Source organism: Aulonocara stuartgranti (assembly GCF_965226115.1).
Source record: "Aulonocara stuartgranti genome assembly, chromosome: 14".
Taxonomy (NCBI): domain Eukaryota; kingdom Metazoa; phylum Chordata; class Actinopteri; order Cichliformes; family Cichlidae; genus Aulonocara; species Aulonocara stuartgranti.
This window is the reverse complement of record NC_138950.1, coordinates 2,029,190-2,050,825: the sequence shown is the minus strand read 5'-3', so window position 1 is coordinate 2,050,825 and position 21,636 is coordinate 2,029,190. Positions and strand designations below refer to the sequence as shown.

Sequence of the window (21,636 nt, the reverse complement as noted above, 5' to 3'; positions counted from 1 at the left end):
ACGGGAGGCCTCAGGATCAAACCTGCTATTGGATTTGTGGTTGACATTTAAGTTAAACAGGGAGCTGTTTATTTGTTAGTAAAGTTTGTTGGACCATAGAAGAAGAAGGAAATGTCTTTATCATCTGCGTAGTTCTCAGATATGAGAGCCCAGAACTAATTCTTAGGCTACGTCCACACGAACCTGCGAGAGCAGGTTCATGATCTCGCGTCGTACTGCAGAATTGGGCTCAGGAACAGGTTGAATCGAACCCTGGGGAACATCCCTGAGTAAGACCTTCAGAAAGAAGCCTCAGGTCTGCACATTATGTCACATTTATTACACACAGCATGTGTGTGTGTGTGATCGGTTTCCAGTACTGTCAGGTCACAACATGAACATCTGCTATCGTGTGCCCAATTTTTTCCCATGTATGGATAAAAAAACCTTCCTGCTGACCAAAGTTTAAAATGTTGAGCGTAGAAATGGGGATTTAGTATAATCATGGTCTTTAATTCTTCTATATAAAGGTGATAATTTCTGGATACAGAATAAGGAGATGCAGTCTTGTTTGCAGATGATGGCACACATAAGGTAACGTGTGCGCTACATTAAAGATGCTCAATCTTCTGAGAATATGACGTCATGCACGTGGTTGGTGCCGCAGGCCGTTGAAATAATGTTAAAATGACATCATAAGTCACATGGCCTGTGTGACACTTTAGACTCAGACACATTTAAAAACCATCCAGACTAAAGGTTTCAATCGGACACTCAAACACTTCGTCTAATTAACCCTCAGGCAGGGTGAGCTGGTGGATTCCTTCACTACATCCTTTAAGCAGCTTCCTCTCTCGACCACCGGGGGGAGCAGTGAGGAAGCAGCTCGCTCTGTGTGAGCGGGTATGATGGAGGGAGCTGTCATGTGAACGGAGGCTGTTTGTGCACACAGTGACTTTATCTCCTGTAATGTGGAACTACTGTTGTAAATAGCACTTGATAAAATAACTCCTGTCTGACTCTTCGTCTGCGTCCGCTTCATTCAGCCGCCCGGCGCCACACAGCTCATCTCAAACGCCTCATTTTGCTTCCTCCTAACCTTTCTCTTCTCTCCTGCTTCCTGGTGCCTCAGCACCTGTCTCCTCCACCTGCTCCCCTCTCTCCATCTCGCCTCCTGCTGGGTTTGGATCGCGCTCAGCTCTTTCTGGCCGCCGTCAGAGCGCTCGCCGTTCCAAGAGGAAACTATCCATCACTGTCCAAATATAACCACAGCATGTAAACACGCTGCAGGCTTTACTGCTGATGCTCAGCCTCGCTAAAATCCCCGATTTACAGAAAACACGAGTTATTTACTGATGATCAGCGACGGGGGAACCTGAAACCTCTGTGGGGTCATGTGACTGTGTCAAAACGCCTACAAAATAAAACTTTATTTAAAATCAGTTAACAACAGCTTTAAGCCCAGAAACTGTCCTGCAGTTTATCAGCGGAGAGCTAACCCTCTGTGGACCTGATGGGGAACAATGATGATTCCAGGATGTTCACTTTTTACAGCACTGCAGTCACTTTACACACTCACTTTGACTTGACATCACCTGTGATTTACTTCCAGGTGGTCCCGCCCTAACCTGCTGATGTCGTTAACTCCAACTTTGGTTCAACAGATTTGTTGAGCTGTGCAGGTAAGCTTTAGGCAATTTAAACTGCCTCCATATATGTAGCAATGCTAAATATACTCCTGATAATAAGAAGGAAAAGCAACCCAAACAGCTCATTACACCTGAGCGGCGCACCTTTACCTCGCACAGCTGAATCTGTGGGTGGGCGTTGATGCTGGTCTATAAATAACCCCTTCTTAACAACAATGTTTTCATAGCTCACCTGTTTAAATGGCATTATTAGGGGTGTGGTCTCTGACTGACAGGTGGATGGTGACACAGGAGTATCCAAGTGGTCTGAGCTCCAGCTTTGGTGAAATTCTCTGATTATATTTGGATGTCACGGAGCTCTGATTGGCAGGTATGGTACTGTGTGATGCTAACACACAGTCTGGGGTTGCTAACTGGCATTAACTGATAACATAGCCTTCCATCCTCCGGTCCAAACATGGTCACATGTACTTCAGAAACCAGTGAGTCGAGCTATAGTAGCTAACGCCATCGTTCTTATACAGTCTGTCTGCTAACAGTAACAGCTGTTAGAGGAGAAATGTTTACATGCCCAATTACTCCAAACCAAATGCCACCGTAGTACCACCAGTGACCCAGGAGGTGAGCCTCTCAGAGCCTGAACCACGGCGTTGTTAACTGATGTCTATTCTTATTAATGTACAGAATTCACCTGCTTGCTGCTACTACTGCACATTCACCCAATGTATATACTACATATATATGTTCTTCCTCTACAGCCAGCCCCCCCCCCCCCCCCCCCCCCCCCCCATTTTTGCACATGTCGAGGAGCGTGTCAGGCTACATTTCACTGTGTGTTATACTTGTATAACTATGCATGTGACAAATAAAGAACCTTGAACCTTGAACGTTAGGTAAGAAAGTCCAAAAAAAGCCCACTCTGAGTGGATTTCTGTCTGCAGGGGAGGAGTGCTGCTTTTAATGTGACTCATCTTTCACCTTCTCTTCAACAGTAATTGCAGCTGAAACAACCTGATGTGTCTCACTGAACTGGCTGCTACCTGTAAATCCATCTTCTTTGTGAAAACCGAGCATGTTCCCTCCTTCTGATGGGAACTAAAGTAGTTTGGGAACACGTACGACAATAAAGGTGTCAGGCAGCCTTTATGTGCTGCTGTGATGTTGACTCCAGGCCGTCTTTGAGCTCCATTTGTAGCCTGAGTTTATTCCTGTTTAATCAGCGGTGCTGTTAACAGCAGCAGAGAGACCCAGCAGCAGCTGCTCTCTGCAGCGTGTCATGGATGTAGAACAGTTTAACAGTATGCATGGATTCTCAGGCAGGTTCTGAACTGTGGCTTTCTCTGATTAATGAGCAGATTTGTGAAGCTTTATTTGTGTTTAGCTGCTTCCTAAAACTGGGTTTCTACCTCAGAGTCACGTCCTGTCCTTTGAGGCTAGCATGCTGTTCCTGCTTCATGTCATTGCTGGGTTATGGTGATGTTATTTATATGCACGAGGCTTACACAGCATCTATGACAGAGTACTTAGATTCATCACAAACCTCAGCTACCCACAGACTCAGGAACTCAGATGTAGATGCATCTACATCTGAGTTCCTGAGCTTCATCAATCACAGAACTGTGGCCTTCAGTCCACAGACTCATCTCTTTCCAATTCAGTGCAGCTTTATTGATATAGCACCAAATCACAACAACAGTCCTCTTCATATTCTAAAGCAGTGGTTCCCAAACTTTTTTTGCTGGGCCCCCCTTTGTTTTACAAGAAAAATGTTCGCCCCCCCCCTTCTCGCGCGTGCACGCGCACACATGCACAAACACATCCTCCGCACACGCCCATATTTTGCTCCATTGCGGTTTATTTCACACCTCAAACATTTAGTAAACAATTAAGCAAATACAAGTAAACTGCAATAAATTACAGGTAGTAAGAAAATAAACTTCTAACTCTTTTACGCTGCGTCCGCACCTACACGGGTATTTTTGAACACGCAGCTGTTTCGTCCACGCAAACGACGTTTCGAATCATTGAAAACTGCGATTTTTTAAAACTCCTTTTTTGTGTTTACGTGTGGATGAGGAATACAGAGTTCGTCACGCAACGTCAAAGGTATGTGCCTTTTTCACATCCCGCTGTGGCCACGTTATTGTTTACATGAGATGAATTGCAGAATGATAGAGACGAAATACTGTTAATCTGACTGTCTGCAGGTTTTACACGCAGTTACTGTCCCTCTGTTTAGAAAGGCAGAGGCGTCACGCTGTGATTATTTTACTGTATGTGTAATAATATTCAACATTGCTATCAATGCATTTTTCAAAAAATGCCTCTCTGTGCAAAATGGGTTTAAAAACATAAACAGCTGTGGGATCCTGTTTGTCTGTGATTTAAACAGCAGCGCTGCTCCCGACGCAGGGAAAACCAACCCTGCAGGGAGACTTCGGCACCTGTGCAGGTGAAGCCAAAGGGAAGATTTGCTTCACCATATTTTCTCGTCTTTGGCTTAGAATGAAGTTGGTTTGGAAACATGTTCAGCGATGCTTCATCTCCCGCTTTGCGTTTCTGTGGGCCCCCCCTGTGCTAGCAGTGTCCAAGCGTTTTGTCTTTTTCTTCCCCCCCTTTTCATACCACGCCCCCCCCTGCAATGGCTCTGCGCCCCCCTGGGGCTGGGGGGCGGGCCCCACACTTTGGGAAGGTCTGCTCTAAGGTAAAGACCCCACAATCAAACCACGCCCTATAAGCATGCGCTTGGTGACAGTGGGAAAGAAAAACTCCCTTTTAATAGGAACAAGCGTCTGACAGAAGCAGGCTGGGGGAGGAGCAACAATCTGAGAGACTGGTTTTGACTGGTTTGGGGGAAAACGTGATCACATTTAGCTAAATCTTAAGGAGTTGGCGTCAGTAGAAGCATTTAAGGTGGCCTGGAGGCACCTGCGGGCTGCGAGGGTCCCACCTGAACATGACTGGGTCTGCTTTTGGCTCGAGATGATGACGTATTGTGATGTTTGCTGATGAATCTGTGCTCTGCGGTCGTTTTAGTGTTTAAATAAAGCAAAACGAGCAGTGCAGGAGACCCTTCACACAGCTCCCCGTGCAACACTTCCTTATAGTTAACGGACAAGCAGTGCGCATGCGCGATGGGCCCCGAGTTTTGCATGTTTTTTTTTTCTTTTCTTTTGTGCACGGAGGTCGCGGGTTCGACTCCTTCTCTTCCGTTGATGCCCTGCGGTGGGATGGGCAAGACCCCGTGCCCTAAAAGTTCCTTCATCACGTTTCCTCCTCACACCAATCAGCACCACCATCGTGTCACCTTAACGGTGACGTCACTCCTGTGCTCTCCTGCCTCGAGCTGCAGCAGCACAGAGAGAGAGAGAGAGAGAGAGCGGCGCGCGGACACAGCTCAGGTGAACGCACGAGCCTCGACGCCCGCAGGAAGAAAAAAAAACGGCGAAGAAGCAGCTGCGGAGGATCTGAGAGCAGGTCCCGCGGTGCCTCCCTCCAGCTCTCCCGGTACCATCCACCCATCAGCGGTTCATCGGTGATCACATCATCCGAGACTCGACGCTTGTTGATAACAGCTGATTAAGGAAAGAAGGAAGGAAGCAAGGAAGGAAGCAAGGGACGCAGGCTAGGGGAGCACCTCGCCTCGGACATGGAGCTGGTTAAAGAGAAGGCACCCCCAGGTAGGACGGAGGGATGGGTGGATGAAACGGTGCATGGATGGATGGAAGTTTCCCTCATCCTGTGAGGGTGGATGAGAGGAACTTGGTGCTTTTTCCCGCAGAGGGATGGAAGGGTGGAGGCAGGATGAAGGGGACCCGAATGGATGGATGGATGTACGGGTGGATGGGTGGAGGGGACTGATGCATGTTGGGTAAAAGTGTACTGCAGTATCCTGCTGAATGCAGCTGCACTGGAGCTTTTTAGGTGTGGTTATTATGGGATGGGGTGCAGTGTGTGTGTGTGTGTGTGTGTGTGTGACAGAAGCCTGATGCAGCAAACACACACAGGCAGGCAGACAGGTGAGGGTGGTGATGCTGACTGATGCAGACACATGGATGACGGGTGGCAGGAGGACTGACGGACGCGGAGCGACTGAGCTGCTGTTGGTGCAGTGATGCTTCGCCTGGCCGTCCCGGGCTCCACGGCAACACAACTTAAAATATGGTTAATTCCATTCACACAACATCGCCGTGGACACCGGCCCAGAAACAAGCCTCAGAGACGCAGATCCAAAAGTTCTCCCCAAACATCAAAGGAATACTCGTGAATCCCAGGTCACCATTACAGCGATCCAGCTCTGACCTCAGCGGCAGCTGATAGTTTTATTAAACCCAAAGCTGAATTCCTCTCTTCGTTCTTTGTGTGACGATGTCAGACTCAGCTTAAACTCAATTCATCTGAGAATATACATTTACTCGATTTATTATTAAAATAACCAGTAAGAACAGGACCACGGTAAAACAAAAAGAAAACAAGAACGTTCATTTGGGATATTTTAATCATTTCCTCCTAATTCACTGCTCTTAAGGCCTCGTGCACCTCCTCGCACACGGAGGCGAGCAGCGGAGAAAACAAGTTTGAGTCAAAAACCTTCAAACATAAAACAAACTTCCTGCTCGCTTTTAACTCCACAAAACAGAACTGGAGGAGACTCGGCGCCTCCCTCTTTGTGGTGTATGGATCCGTGCAGACGAGCTGAAGACGCTCAAAACACGTGTCACCACGCGGCATCCATCTTGAAATCCTCCAGGCGTTTTGTTTGGTTGTTTGTATTTACGGATTACCTGTAATTTAAAGTTTTGGAGAAATGAAAACTGCATGTAGAGAAAAACTCTCTGAATCTGAGAGAAGCCATTTTTATCCTGGCAGTGAAGATGCTGAGATCCAGATGTGGCTGAAGGTGGTTCTGCTCGTATTTTAAACTTTTCTCTGCTTTAGCAAACAAGTCCAGCTGTCTCGTTCTCCTTGTGTCGTCTCATTTTTGTGGTGGAAATGCTTCCTCCGGTAACCACGGTTACATTAGCAACGCTAACTCAGCTGTAAGCTGCTGCATGTATGAAGCTTTTTAATGAGCCTGGTTCATTTTAAGTGTCTAACTTGTTGATGAAAATCAATTTATGGCAGCTGCAGTAAAATCAGGTCACTGCTGTCAGCCGAGCACACGAGGAAGCTGGTAATGCAACGCTTCGATTGCATCATTCCTTTATCCTGGTAAGCGTCTGATTGCTGAGGTCTCCAGACTGCAGACGTGACAGCTGACCATCAACACCAAGATTCAGCCGTTACACCAGAGGCAGCACGGGGTCCACGACTTTCAGCCCCCGCCCTAGCGGCACGCCAGAAGTTTCGCACAGATTTTCGTGCTGTCTCTGCGCACACATGGAGAGGCTGCAGCATTAGCAGGGTTAATGCACTTCCTGCAGTTATATTTCCAGCTGGTTTCCTGCACCCACTCTGTCAAAGAAGCTGATCATACATGTTTCTCATATTTGACATAATTAAAATTTTGTTCACCTGTGCCGTCATATTTTCTGCTTTAAAAAATCCACATTTTGAGGTTGGAGGGGTTGGTGGTGATCGTGTTATTTGGCCTCTGGGTCTCTGTGAGCTCCACACTGTGAGGAGCAGTAAAATGAAGTGCACTCGGGCTGAGAGGAGGAAGGAAGAGCTTGTGTGGCCTGAATAACAGCAGCATGTGGTAATCTTTATCTTAGTAATAAATAGAAAGTCCCAGAGTTTGTATTCTTATGGCTCCTGAGTTTGGCTCCACCATCAGATCTGTCTGTGTGGAGTTTGCATGTTCTCCCTGTGCTTGCTGGGTTCTCCAGCTTCCTCCCACACTCCAAACATGTGCAGTTAGTGGGGTAAGGTTAATAGTCTGTCTTTATGCGTTAGCTCTGTGACAGACTGGCGACCTGCTCAGGGTGTACCCTGCCTCGCCCAGACAGCTGGGATAGGCTCCACCCCCACTGCGACCCTGAATTAGACAAACGGATGGATGAAAATATTCTTAGAAATATTTATTGGTCATGTTTTCATGTAAAGGTTGAGCAGATGCTCATTAATGTGTCTGCAGTGTTGTTCTTACACTGCCCAACAAAACAAGTGCACAGCGGCTAATGTTAGCATGTTTTAAACCGGCGGGCTCATGCTAGCTATGCAGACGGCACAGCAGCAGGTTTGAAGAGCAGAAAGCAATGATGATGCTGCAGAGAGAAGCAGCTCTGTGAAGGACTGCGATCCACCGTCTTTGCATTTAGTTTGGAGTTTTCATTGATTTCACTATTTCACACGTTTTCCCGGTTTGGCACACACGTCAGCCAACTTTCCAGCCGAGTGCACACACTCCTTTCTCCTCTGATCTCCGACCTCAGTACATCAGTACAATCATCTCCACTTCTGCTGCAGCTGAGCCAGGGACCACAACTCCGCCACAAACCCTAAAGGCTACAAGAGGGAAAAAACTGAAAGATCAACATCTGAGGAGGAAACCAGACGAGCATCTTTGTGCAACGGAGGAGCCTCGTATTACGCCGAAGCGCTAAAGTGGCTCAGGAAGAGTCTTAACATCAAGGCTGATCTCTCACAGCGAGAACGCCTCCAACACCGTCAGCAACATTTAGCATCTGCAGTCTTCGTCTCCTGAAGGTTCTTATCCATATCAGATATTATACATGTTGCCTAGCAACCACCTAACAATGGACGAGAAAGCCACGGCAGTCAGAAGCATCCGGGTCTCCCAGCATGGATGAGAGAGAGCTCAGTCCTGTGGTCGGTGCTACGAGGACATGTCAAAGTTACTGATGACACCAGGCAGCAGGAGCAGCAGGCCAATTCACAGTTGATATGTTTTTATTAAAGCGTGTTTGTGACAGATGTCGGCTCATAAAAGAAGACTCACAATAAAACAAGCGTAAAGCAATCCTGCCAGGCGGCTTCCTGCTGCCATAAAACAGAACGCGCTCCGTCGTCGCACTCGCCAAAGATAAACGAGGCTGAACTTTGAGCTAACTGCTTTATGAGTCAGACTCCTTTATGTTAACATTTGGTGTTCATTTGGTGCCCGACAGTCTTTCTCTTTGATGGGGAACAGAGAGGCCTAACCTGCAGTGTGTTGCTGCAGTGCAGCCTCTGTAACATCTGGCCGGAGCGAGTGTCAAAGCTCCTCCAGATGTGGTCCGAGCTGGTTCAGAGACACGTGAAAGCTGTGCTGAAGTCAGTGAAATGTCTGTCAGTCGAAAAGAGTTAAAAGCTGCCGTGAGTCAGCTCTCTGCTGTTCAGGAGAGCTCACAGCATCAGCGCGCTGTATTATCAGCAGAACTGCAGGCCAGTGCAGCTCTCAGCCCACCTGAACGACGGGGAATTATTCTGAGAAATCCTCTTTGTGCCAGCGAGGCCGTGCTGGTAGAATAAACCACGATTATCCTTTAAAAAGCAGAAATGCATTTATTTTCCTTAGTGTGCTTTTTAAAAATCTCACTCTCAAAGCTCTGCATGCTGAAGCAGTCAGAGCTGCTCCAACAATCAACAGTCACATGACACAAAGCTGACGTCTGCTTTAAAAACACAAAACAGCTGGTTTATATCATAGAGAGCCTGTGATGTATAGATGTAGCTGCAACAACAGAAAGTCCGCTATGAGCAGCAGTTGGAGAGAGTGGGAAGGAAGAACTCCCTTTTAACAGGAAGACACCCGACAGCAGTCTGCTGGGAGTGTTTGTGAGGGAGACAGAAGAGAACAGGTAGCAGGACTGAGGGGGCTTCAGGGCTGTAAGCCTACAGGAGGAGTCTGGTGTCGCGTCACTTCCTCGTCATGAAGCAGTTGAAGTGCTCTAAAAGTAAACGTCCACAAAAACCTCATACTGATTCTGTAAATGTGTCAAATATAAAGCCGTCCAGTGTGGGGGCGTGGCCTACTGCAAGCCCACATCAAAGAAAGAGCACATTTTCACCCAGTGCTTTGTAGAAAATGCAAACATGTAGACCAGAGACTTTTATTTTGGCGAGGGAGAAGCTTCAGGGTGCAATGATTTGCTTTGGGCCTGCTGTTTCACAACTGTCAGGTGGCATGGCCTAAAGGGGCGTGGTCTAAAGGGGTGTGTTTGTTTACAGCACACAGATCAGTGTGTTGTATTGATTCTGGGATCAGATCCACACCAATCAGGATGATTCAGTGACCTGCTGCCCAGAACAGAAACCTGAGAGACTCTGTGGACACACACACACACACACACACACACACACACACACACACACACACACACACACACACACACACACAGGGGAGTGTTTATGTCGATTTCAGGTTGTGTTTTCACCCAAACACTGCCGGTATCAGTGTCTCTGTGTACCTGTACACCTTTGTGTTGTTGCTGGCTGGAGTCCTGTTGCAGGCTCGCCATGTTTGAAGCAGATGATTCTCACTTCCTGTGTCAGAACGCTCAATTTCATGTTTTCTAAAAACGAATGCCTCACAAAGACAGTAAGATGTTGTGTTCATATAAAACAATAATCAGTGTCATAGTTATAAGAAGCGTTCTTGTTGTCTCTTCACTAACAGGCTTGATTTTAGAGTTCCTGCTTCTCCTTCACAAGTGAGATGAGGTGGATCTTCCTGTCCTCGCTCTGCGGGGGTAGAATTACTCTGCCCTTTACCTTCATGTGCAGTCCTGTGGAAAAACACTCGGCATGTCGGAGCGATCGAAAAGGTTGCGGTTGCTCGGCGCGAGCTTCCCCTCCCGTTACTGAAAAATGAAATTAGAGTGTCAGGAAGTGATGATTTACCAGCCGGTGAGAGCTGCAGTCAAACCACCGGGGACGGAGATGCACAGCCTCACCTTTAAAACACTCACAGAGCAGATCTGAGTGCAGTTTTCAGTGATGAGTCCATCACTGATGACTTTGTTCACTTACTGGATTCTTGAATATTGACCCAGCTCTCATATGTTGGTGTAACAGCCTCTGCAGTGACTTCACCTCAGCGTCATACTAAGCAGGTGTGAGGGCGTTTGGTAATCCGCCTGCAGATGAAAATTTGACCAACTGTTCCCACCTTTACACACCTGCAGGTATCACTGCTGTGCTTCCAGCCAGGTGTTTCTCACACAGACTTGTGTTTCCAGGTATACTTTGTGACCGCCGCTTCGCTCGTTTCCCTTCGGGCAGGCTGCTCAGCTCGCCGCTGCGACGGTCTTCAGTATCGTTCAGCTGCGAGCTCAAACTGCCGACATCCTGAAATATGCACGAAAGCTTCGACTCCTGGATCGAGGGTTGAGATGAACACAGCAGAGCCTTTGGTAATCGAGACCTGTGTAGAGGAGGTAAAAGTCATTAAGGTTTCTGCAGGTGACCCTGTGGGAGGAGTGTTAACCTTTCCAGCAGCCCTTTGAATCGGTCTCCCTGTGGATGTTGCCCCTTTTTACCCCCCCCTGCACCTCCCGCCTCCCACAGACGGTGCTTACAGTCCAAAACAGTCTTTGTCATTTCTTTCTGTCCTTTAAATGATACGTAAAAGTTCATGAGTCTCTGTGAATGCAGTCAGAAGTCAGTTATCACATCAGCTGTCCCCTTGCACCTGTCTCACAGTGACACCTGTGGGCGGGGGCGTGTTTAAAAGCGGGGCGGAGCCGAGTGCCTGCCTCCAGGCTAGTTTGAGCTCAGTGTGAGCGGTCAGCTGAGGGGAGAGGAGATGCTCTGACTGGTGGGTCTGTCACAGTAACACACGGAGCGTTTAGATCGCATCAACAAAATCCTCATTTCCGTCACCTGTCACAGCTTCTCACAGCTGCCTCCATTTTGGATCCAGTTTCTCACATCCATCGAGCTCCTGTGCTAACAGGCGTAGCTTTCGTGTCTGCTGGTTGTTATGATGAAAAAATACCTGCAGGTAGTGTCGGCAGCTGCTCCGCTACAGCCGACCGGCGCCGACAGTTCACGGTTAAAACGAGCAGCGTCAACAGCGATGACAGAATCTGTCAGCTGCAGCGTTTTCATGGTAATTACACTGCTGGTTAAGATCGTGTGTGAGTGAAGAGGCATCACGCTGCATCATCTCGCTGCTTCTGTAGCTCGCTGCGATACAGCACTGACACTTTCCTGCAGCGGATCGATTCCTGCAGGACATTAAGCTCATTATCTGGATCAAGCTGCAAAAGTCAGTGGCTTCCAGCTGCTGTTTCACTCAGTTTCAGTCCGTAATCGAGCGCTCGGCTCCTTCTCAGGTTGCAGCAGCAGGATGTGGACCTGTTCCTTATTTCCTGTCGTTTCTCTGCTGCTCCGATGGATGTTCATCTGAAACATGGACAGAGTTTCAAACACTGACGTCAGATGTCGTGTTTACGAGGGGCACCCAGTCAGGAGAAATTTGCCACCAAGCCCTATTATAAGATAAAGAAGGATTATTTTGGACTATGAGTCATGCAAAGCTACCCTAGCAGAATCAGAGAGTAGAAACAGGGAGATGGAAATGAGTTCTTTTTAAATTAGCTAATGTGAATGTTCAGGAGATGCTAGCCCACTCAGCAATCATTCATTCGCTGGTCAGTTTGCAGGCTGTCGATGGTTTGCAGGAAATGAGACGTGAAACATCGTGTCCAGGACAACGTCTACGAAATCTGACATTTTTCATTTAAACATGGAAGTCTATGGAGACTGACTCAGTTGGAGTCAGGCCTCTAGTGGATGATAGAGGAACTGCAGCAGGTTTAAGTCTCCATGAAATAACCAGAAATATATTTGAGCTTTGGCTGCAGGTCTTTGCAGATTTCTCTGAAATGTGGTTTGATTTTGATGGACTGTTGATTAAACTGTTCCAGGAAACTTAGAAAGCGCGTACACGAACGAAAGCAGAAGGATCTTTTTGAATAAATTGATGAACGATCGGCCCTGGATGGCCTGAAGTACAGCTGAGTCCTCTCACAAACGAGCCACCCTCCTCCACTGTGTGGGAGATGAACATAAAAGGCAGAAGATGCTGAGCTCAGCGTGCGCCAGCCCCTCCCTGTCTGATGTTTTATGGCCAGTGCGTCTCCATCATTCCCAGCAGCGCTCGGCTCTCTGTTTTAAACAGGAAGCTGGAAGTGGAACAGCAACAACATCTGAGCCAGTTTATGATCGTTTTATAAAAGTTTTTTCCAAAGCTTCACATTCAGCGTGGAAAGTTACTGCACGCTTGCTGCATCATGCACGCTCTTTAAGCAGCTCCCGAGGAGCAGAGGCCAGGACATGGAAGCAGAAGTCCGAGGGCATCGGGAGGAAAAGCAAAATCACAAACAGGAAGTCACTTAAACCTCATTTTGAAACAGCTGCAGCTGAAATGTAAAAACATTCGTGTTTAGAGGTCTTTACCTCTGTGAGGATTTTCTGTCTGACAAAGCAAACATATTCACCTTGGCTGTCTGTGATTGGTTGGCTGTTCTTGTTTATTGACATTTTATTTTGAAAGTTTTGTATTCTAAATGGGAAGAGTTGGGACCACATTGTTCAGTTCGACAGACTTGCTGCTGGTGTGTTGTTATGACTTTACACACTGTTAAATAATGACATCAGACTGGTGCAGGAACTTTTGCACATCACACTAAAGGCCTCTTTTCCTACACCATGTTCAGACTCTGCTCAGAAACAGTTGGAAACCCCTTTACGCCTCCTAAGGTTGGGTGATTGGATGAATCTGTCAGCTCTTGGTATTGAGTTTTGGGCAGTTTGTGTTGTAGTACCTTGCTCATTTAATATTATTTAAGGTGTTTTTATCCCAGTTTCTCCTGTTCAGGAAGTGTGGAGTGGCTCTCTGTTCAAAGGCTCCAGGTTTCTGAGTGAAATGGGTGTTTCTAATAGGTAAAGCTGAAACTGCCTAAAAACCAAGTATGGTTTGGCTTGGTTATTACTTTAGAGCCAGGAAAAGAATAGGCCAGGAAGAAGATGGAAGACATCATACTTACTCACAAGCTCTAACCTTCACTGTTACACTTAGAAGTTGCAAAAGTCCCTTTTTGAGTGCAGGATATTTTATTTAAGCAGTTTAGCAGAGGCAACAAAACCCTCAATCGAGGTAGGAGAGGGGTACGCTCAGGCCTGACACTAAGTCCCATCCGGGCCATGACTGATGAAGCAGTGACCTCCAGCTCCTTACCACCCCAGACGGAGTTTTCACTTCTTGGACATCCATAACAGGAAACCGTGAGGATGCCGCTATGAGGCTTGATTTTTAATACCTTCTAGCTTGTCAATAAAGTGAAACCTAACCCTAGTCTTGATTAGGTCCGTAGTGACGTGGTGGATATGAACAGCTTAAAGTCATTTACAGAACCATCCAGGGCTTCGGTTACACTCTCCGTGATGGCCCAAACCTTGGACTTTATGTTTAGGTGAAAAGTAAAAGCACTTAAAGGAAAACAATGTATTGTTGGATGTTTGTCAATCTGAATCTTTAGCCTTTGGCTTAAGCTGATCTGACATCATGCACAAAGACTCAGACCTTCGAATGGAGGCCATCTGGTAATTTCCAGTCTTGGTGTAAGGTGTCGAACTCCAGGCCTCATGGGCCGGTGTCCTGCAGGGTTTAGATGTGTCCTTGATCCAACACAGCCGATTTAAATGGTTAAATTACCCCCTCAACATGTCCTGAAGTTCTCCAGATTCCTGGTAATGAACTAATCATTTGATTCAGGTGTGTTGACCCAGGGTGAGATCTAAAACCTGCAGGACACCGGCCCTCGAGGCCTGGAGTTCTCCACCCCTGTTGTAAGGAGTTCATTGTCACCGCAAAGCAAGTCCTTCCAGAAGCAGGTCAGATATTCTGTGTCCTGTTTGCTGGATAAAAACACGAGGCTGAGACCAGAACGTTCCTGACGATGGACCGAGTGACCTTCACCTGAGACCGGCCTGCACTCCTCTGAGTGACCAAACCCAACCTGGACTCTAAACAGCCGGAGACTTGGTGCATGTTAGGAGGTTATTAGAAGCAGAAAGCCTGTCACTATAAAATGATCTGTAATATCCAGTTTGGACGACAGGAAACAGGAGGTCCGTCATCTGAGGAGAAGAGCGTCCCATGAAATATGGGAACATGTCAAACCCACATTAGTGCGTCTCACTCTGTCCTGACAGGCTCGCAGAGATCTGAATCATTTCCCACTCCGTCTTCATCAGCTCTTCGTGTGTGACAGCTGCGATTCTTGGCTGTGTCACAGATGTTCTCTCTTACATTTCTGTAGTAAAGGCGTCGGGAGGATGATGTTGGTTTAGATTTCAGAGCAGATTGATGGTTCAGCATCTTCCTGGTGTCACGGCCTTTTTGGCCAGTTGCTCCCAAAGACAGACGAGCTCAGACGCATGTGTGACTCACTTTAAACCTGTCGTTTCACCTCCAGCAGGCTGAATTTAACCTCCTAATATCCACCCATGACAACCTGTCTGTGATTAGGGTTAGTTTGATTAATGTTCAGCCATTTTTATATCATTTGTCCTTTCTTTTACCCAAATGGAACATAAAAGCTATATTTTTATCTAAAAATAAACACACACACACACACACACACACACACACACACACACACATATAGCTCAGAGAAATAATCAAAGAACCTCCAAACTCATAAATATGCAAGAAGCTGCTTTTTTAGGCGGAGGACTGGATGATGGTGATCACACCACAGACTCTGTGACTGGAGATGAGCACACCAAGACCACAGTCTGCTAACACTCACTATTCATTCCAGATCTTAGTTGAAGTACATCTGCTGCTCGTTCGCAGCTCCTTGTTTTCATTCTTTGGCTGCACTCGGGTCACATTTCAAAATGATCCTTCTTTGTCTGATTCTGGGCCTCTCACTTCACCCACTGCCTGAAACAAGCTGGTTTAGTCCCCCTGAGCCTTTAACCAACTCACTTCTGATCGGCTGCCGAGAAAGGAAAGTGGGTGGGGCTTCTGTGCCTGAGACAACCATATTAGGGATATTGACTCTATGACATCATACACATCAAAGATAGAAAAACCTGCGTGAAACTGAGTGTTCAGAGCTGTTTGCAGAGATTATACTCTGACCTCGTTGTTAAAAACTTTGTCCATGTTTAATATGAACATCCAGCTTCACTGGAGCAGATATTGGACCTGCAGTGCGTCGGACATGCAGCACGTTTTATTTGGGACTTCTGAGCTGGATTTATAATATTTTATTCAGCAGCAGTGATAAAGATAAATGGTTAGTTTAGCTACAGTGCTGTGATGTTGTGCAGTATTTGTTGGGGTTGGCATGATTGCTTGTTTTTTGATCAGTAGCTGTGATTTTTGTTAAGTATACATACAAACACTGAATGATTGTTGCCTTTAGGGAGAGGACTTGATGCTTCTGTTTGTCGGCAGCTGTGACCTTGAGCTGTGAAAAAGCTTTTTTCCTGCCACAGAGACAAAAACGCTACTGACGGCTGAAAGTAATCAGCAGACCTGCTGTTTTATTACCACAGAGCCTGATGTCACCTCTGCGTCGGCAAACGGGACAGCGTGTAAAGAAAACGTGGCATGGTCCTTTAAGAGTATCGCCATGGAGACGGTGTGAAGGGGCGAGAGACGGCATGTGTCATAGAGAGAGAGGAGCAAGCGAGCTTAACCTAAAAGTGTATCGTCATGTAGACAGAGAGAGAGAGAGAGTCAGCAGACCTTTCAATTATTTATGAGGCTCCTCTGGAAATGGTCTCTGCAACACACACACACACACACACACACACACACACACACACACACACACACACACACACACACAGGGTTGATGAACAGTCTAATGTAATGCGGTGGTGTGGCTGCAGCAGCCGAGCAGGATGGATGTCTCTGCTGCATTAACGCTCCCATCAAACCCTCTGCAGCTCCAACAGCTTCCTGCATCCACGACGCTTACCCCGTCAAAATAAGAGTCCCTACCTGTTTGTAAAGGACCAGTCCGTCCCTGCTTCGCCTGTGCAGGTGTGTTGATAAAGTATGGTCATGTGATGTTTTCAGTCGAGAAAGTAAATCCAGAGCTGACTTTAATAAATCACAACTTTGTAAAGAGTCTGTGACCTACGAGGGAGTCACAGCCACACAGAAACGTATGAGGTGCCGTAAAGGACATTATTACTGAAACGCTCTCACACACACAACTGAAACGCTCTCACACACACTACTGAAACGCTCTCACACACACTACTGAAACGCTCTCACACACACCACTGAAACCAGAGGCATTTCCGCTGAACAGGAAGTTGTTTCCTGACAAGGAAACTGATGGAAAAAGTGGTATATTTCAAAACACTACAAGGATGTCTACTCAGCAACCTGCTAGTACAGCAGTCCCCAACCTTTTTTGCGCCACGTAAACGATATAAAAATAAAAAAACGATAAATACCATGAAAACCATAAATAGAAATGTGTTCGAATTTTTGTGGAGGAATAAAACCCATTACATAGAAAGATCTCAGCTTGTGAAGGGATACAATAAAGGTGGTATCAAAACTCCAGAATTGGAATTTATGGTTGGCACCCTTAGAATTAAATGGTTAAAATCTTGTCTGTCACAGCCAGACTCTACTTAGCTCCACATCCCATGATTCTTGTTTAATAAAATAGTATACAGGATTAGACTTTATTTTGAAATGTGATTTTGCGGCAAATAAAATCCCCATAAAGATATCAAACTTTCCAAAACAGACGTTGCATTTTTGGGAAAATGAGATTTACCCACAACTTCTCCCCATAATTCAACCTTATGGAATAATAGGGTAATAACACTTAATCAAAAATCAATTTTCAAGAGTGACTGGTTTGAACAAAAATATTATATTCATAACAGATTTGTTGGATGATAACGGTGTCATTCTAAGTTACACAGAACTTTCAGAAAAATATTGTCTAAACTGTTCTCAAAGAGAATATAACAAATTTTGTGAACTGGTCCCACTGCCTCTGCTTCATTTGATTAAAATTTTTATGATATACGATAATTTCTCATCAGTGCTCCCAAATTTATTGCTAGGGCAATGTCAGCTGTTTGATAAAAATGCAATAAGAAATTTGTTAGTAGTTTCTTCAAAGACAAAATATTTCATAGTTACAACAGAATGGTTACATGGCATGGTTCTAATTTAGTTATTTCATATACACTGGATAAAGCATACTAAAAATTTATGAAATAGCCTATTCTACCTAAAGTTAAAGAAACACACTTTAAACAAAACTAATACTGTGGCAGAATTTCTAAAAAAAGAGATTTGGCTTTGAGGTGGATCAGTGTTCTTTTTGTACTGATGAAAATGAAACCCTAGAACATCTTTTTTTTTCCTATGCCCTATCACACAATGTATTTGGTGCAACTTAAAAAATTGGATTTCCCTAAATATTAATGATGTGCCACTGTTTGAATTACATCATAATTTTTTTTTATATGGATTATCTAGCATTGGATGTCTCAGACATTATTAACATCATCATACTTTTGAGTAAATATCATATCCATTGTGCTAAATGGAGGAACGCTAAGCCTTCTCTCCCTGGTTTTATTGATGATTTTAAGATATTTTTCTTTGCTAAAAAAGACAAAAAGCACATATGCCAAAAAAATAACCAGGATAATGCACGTCTCCCGCTATTCTAAACTTTGACTTATGCTGAGGCTAATATATTGTTAAGTAATGCAGCTGTCTCACTAAGGTCCAGAATCGATTTGTTCCAGGATTCGATTCAATTCAATTCGATTTGATTATGGGGAATTTTGACAGTCAGAAATATTATAATTCAGATCAGTACATTTACATATTTTTGTATTTAAAAAAAGGAAGCTGACACACGCAAGACTTTATCAAAGGTGTGAGCATCACAGCAGATGCCTTTGTGTCAAAGTAGCTGAAGATAAAACACATAAAAACATGAAGGTGGTTTTCCTGGCCTGGGATTTTATAAAAAATATTCTGCAGTACATCAAAAACGAAAGAAAACCATTAATCAACATATGAACGTTACCTCTGACGTTACAGCGGTTTTATTAGAGACACGGCTAACGTTTTGCATTTTGCATAATTTTAAAAAGTTTAAATTTATTCAGTATTGAACGGCAGAAATTAGGTTTTCTTTTCGGAAGTATGTAAAATGAAAAAAAAAACAAACAGCGGCCGACTGCGCTGTAAACAACAGTAGACTTGTGCATAACAAGCAAGCGAATAATATAGAAAACAGATTTTTAGACGGGAAACTGTTCTTGAAGTACAGAGAGAGAGAAAGAGAGGGCTGTGCATGACGTGCGATTTTATCGTGGTGGAAGCAAAACAGTGAGGGAATTCATGACGATGTTTATGTGAAGCGCAGTTTGGATCTCCTTTTGCTGCTGGTTCAGTCAATATTGTTTGGAGAGAGATCAAACTAACAGCTTTAGAATCGGCGCAAAAACGGCGTGAAAACAAAGCGCGGACCCGCCGACAGATCAGAGTCAGCGAGCTGTCGGCTTTCAGCCCCGACCGTGTCCGTGCTGTCGGGTGAGAAAGGCGACATCTCACTGATTCTGATCCGCGGGTCGCGCTGTGTGTTCACGTCTTTGTGCAGAAGCCGTGTACCTGCTCTCATTTACTGTCTTAGCTGTTTGGTGGTTGTTGAAATTTTGTGAGGTTTCACCAGAGATTCTGGCATTTTGGGTAAAATAAATTTATATTAAAAAATCGATTCAGGATTTTAATGAATCGATTTCACGTTATCCAAGCCAGAATCGATTTTAATCAATAAATCGATTATAAAAACCCACCCCTAACTAACAGGTTGCTGAGTAGACATCTGTGTAGTGGTTTGTTTGAAATCTAACACTTTTTCCTTCAGTTTCCTTGTCAAGAATTAACTTCCTGTTCAACTGAAATGCCTTCCTGTTCAACTGAAATGACTTGGTTTTTCAGTAGTGTGTGTGAGAGCGTTTCAGTAATAATGTCCCTTACGGCACCTCATAGAAACGACCTCTGAGTATGAGCATAGTGAGTTAGACCGGCTTTGCATAAAATGTAACTAATCTGTATAAGTAGCACACACATAGTTTTTTTGTTCAGCAGTAGTGTGAGACAGGGCGTTTCTAATTTTAGTGATATTGATCACATGGGGAAAAAAAGCAGACCTACATATTTGTTTAATGTACACGCTGAAGGAGAGATGACTGCAGGAGATGTTTAGTAAGATGAAAAAGGCCCGAGCACAGAACCCTGTGGAGCTCCTTTATTCATTCTGACAGATTCATAGTTTATTTTCTGCCTTTCGCTCAGAGGCAGACGGAGACAGTTTGCAGGTTTGATGCTGTTTTCTGTCTCAGTTTATCCTCTGTCATCTTTACTGACGTCTGTCTGCATGACCTTGGGAAGAGAAGAGCATCAGCACATAAAAGTGAACTTAAAAAGCTTTTAATACCTCATTAATTTAAGGTGCTGGGACACGAAGCGGTGACGAAGACCAGGTCTGGACGTGAGCTGAGCGCGCTCTGTAACAGAGAACCGTACAGAGGAGCCAATCACAGCATCTGATAAATGAACGTCTGATGACTTTATTGTTATGATTGTTCAGCACCTGACGCTGTCATTAGCTGGCTTTGCATGATGCACAGTTCAGAATAAACCCAGAGTTTGATCCTCTGTCTGAAACCCGCTCCCCACCCACTGAGCCAGCTTTTCTCTGATTGGCTGCTCCTCGCATATGGCCATGTTAAAGATGCCCTCTCTTTGTGACATCATAGAGATCCAAGGATAGAAAAAAACTGTGAAACTGAGCATACATACACTGAGCTGATTATAAGATGCTTTACATGGACGTACATTTATGATAAGGAGATAAGTGATCAGCAGACTGCAGGCACAGATTCAGCCTCAGCTTCTTCTCCTCTGGGTTCAGCTGCAGCTCTGAGCTCTGTTTTCCTTCCACCATGTTTCTTGCTGTGTTGTGCTGTGTTTCATTCTTCTTCTTCTCTGCCGTGCACCTAAAGGTTCTTATCTTTAATATAAACACAAAAAGAAGATGTCCAGAGAGAGCCGAGCCTGCTGACAGCTGATTGGATCATTGATCACACAGGGAAACGTGGATGCAGTGGGATGGACCATCTGTCCTTCAGTGCAGCACCCCCCCATCGTCACGCCCTGACGCCTGCTCTGCGCCCCCTGCTGGTCACACGGGGAACAGACTGCAGCAGCTCGAGGCTGCAGCTGAAAAACAAACACACATCCTCAGCATCGGAGACAAAAGGAGGCTCGACGGGGCGAGCCCAGCTGCTGGTCAGCTGTTTGCTCTCAGCCAACGCTCTCCAATAATCAGAGGATATGAAGCTTCAAACATGACGATGTACGTGTAAACAGACTGAGCTCACAGAGGCTCTCAGCTCCAGTGGGGATGATTTTTATAGGAACCTTCATCATCAGAAGCAAATGTAGAGATGTGGAAGGTCACTGAGTGTTTATTTACGGATGTTCATTCAGATGAAGAGAACAGCCTCGTCTTCGCACTTTAAACACAGTTTAAAACTGTAATCAGTAATAAGAAGTGATGTCACAGAGATGGGATATCCTTACATGGTCATCATCTTCAGGCGTGCTCCACGCAGAAGCCCCTCCCACCTTCTGTTTAGTCTTTGAGTTTGTGAAGGGACGTGACTAAAACAGCTTGTTTCAGACCGAGGCTGCACCGAGGCTCGGTGTGAGATAAATAAGGATTATTTTGAACTTTAAGTCATGCAGAGCTGCTGTGGTGGAGGCCAGAACGGAAAGACGGAGCTGGAAATGATCAAAATGAGGGAAAGATGGGAAATGAGCGGCTGCTGTTGTTGTAAAGGTGCAGAGCTGGAACATCTGCCGGCACCTTAATATTATTTATTTACATACATAAAGATTTTATGTAAAGTACTTTCAGGAAAATCTTGGTATTGATTTGGATGTTTAAAATATTTATCATCACTATGCTGTCATTAGAGCTGCATCCTCGCCCTCCCTCATCACTAACACGCAGCCGGTCTCCTCCGTCAGAGCTGCTCC

General features: G+C 45.4%; 1 protein-coding gene across 1 annotated transcript in view; it reads left to right on the top strand.

Moving 5' to 3' along the window:
* The first annotated feature begins 4,553 nt into the window (after nt 1-4,553).
* Nucleotides 4,554-21,636, top strand: part of LOC309687566 (fibroblast growth factor 12-like) — a 54,454-nt gene continuing 37,371 nt past the window's right edge. Inside the window, exon 1 of the mRNA XM_082502625.1 lies at nt 4,554-5,308. Coding sequence (XP_082358751.1) covers nt 5,278-5,308 — 31 coding nt within the window. The 5' untranslated portion in view covers nt 4,554-5,277. The remainder of the gene's footprint in view (nt 5,309-21,636) is intronic.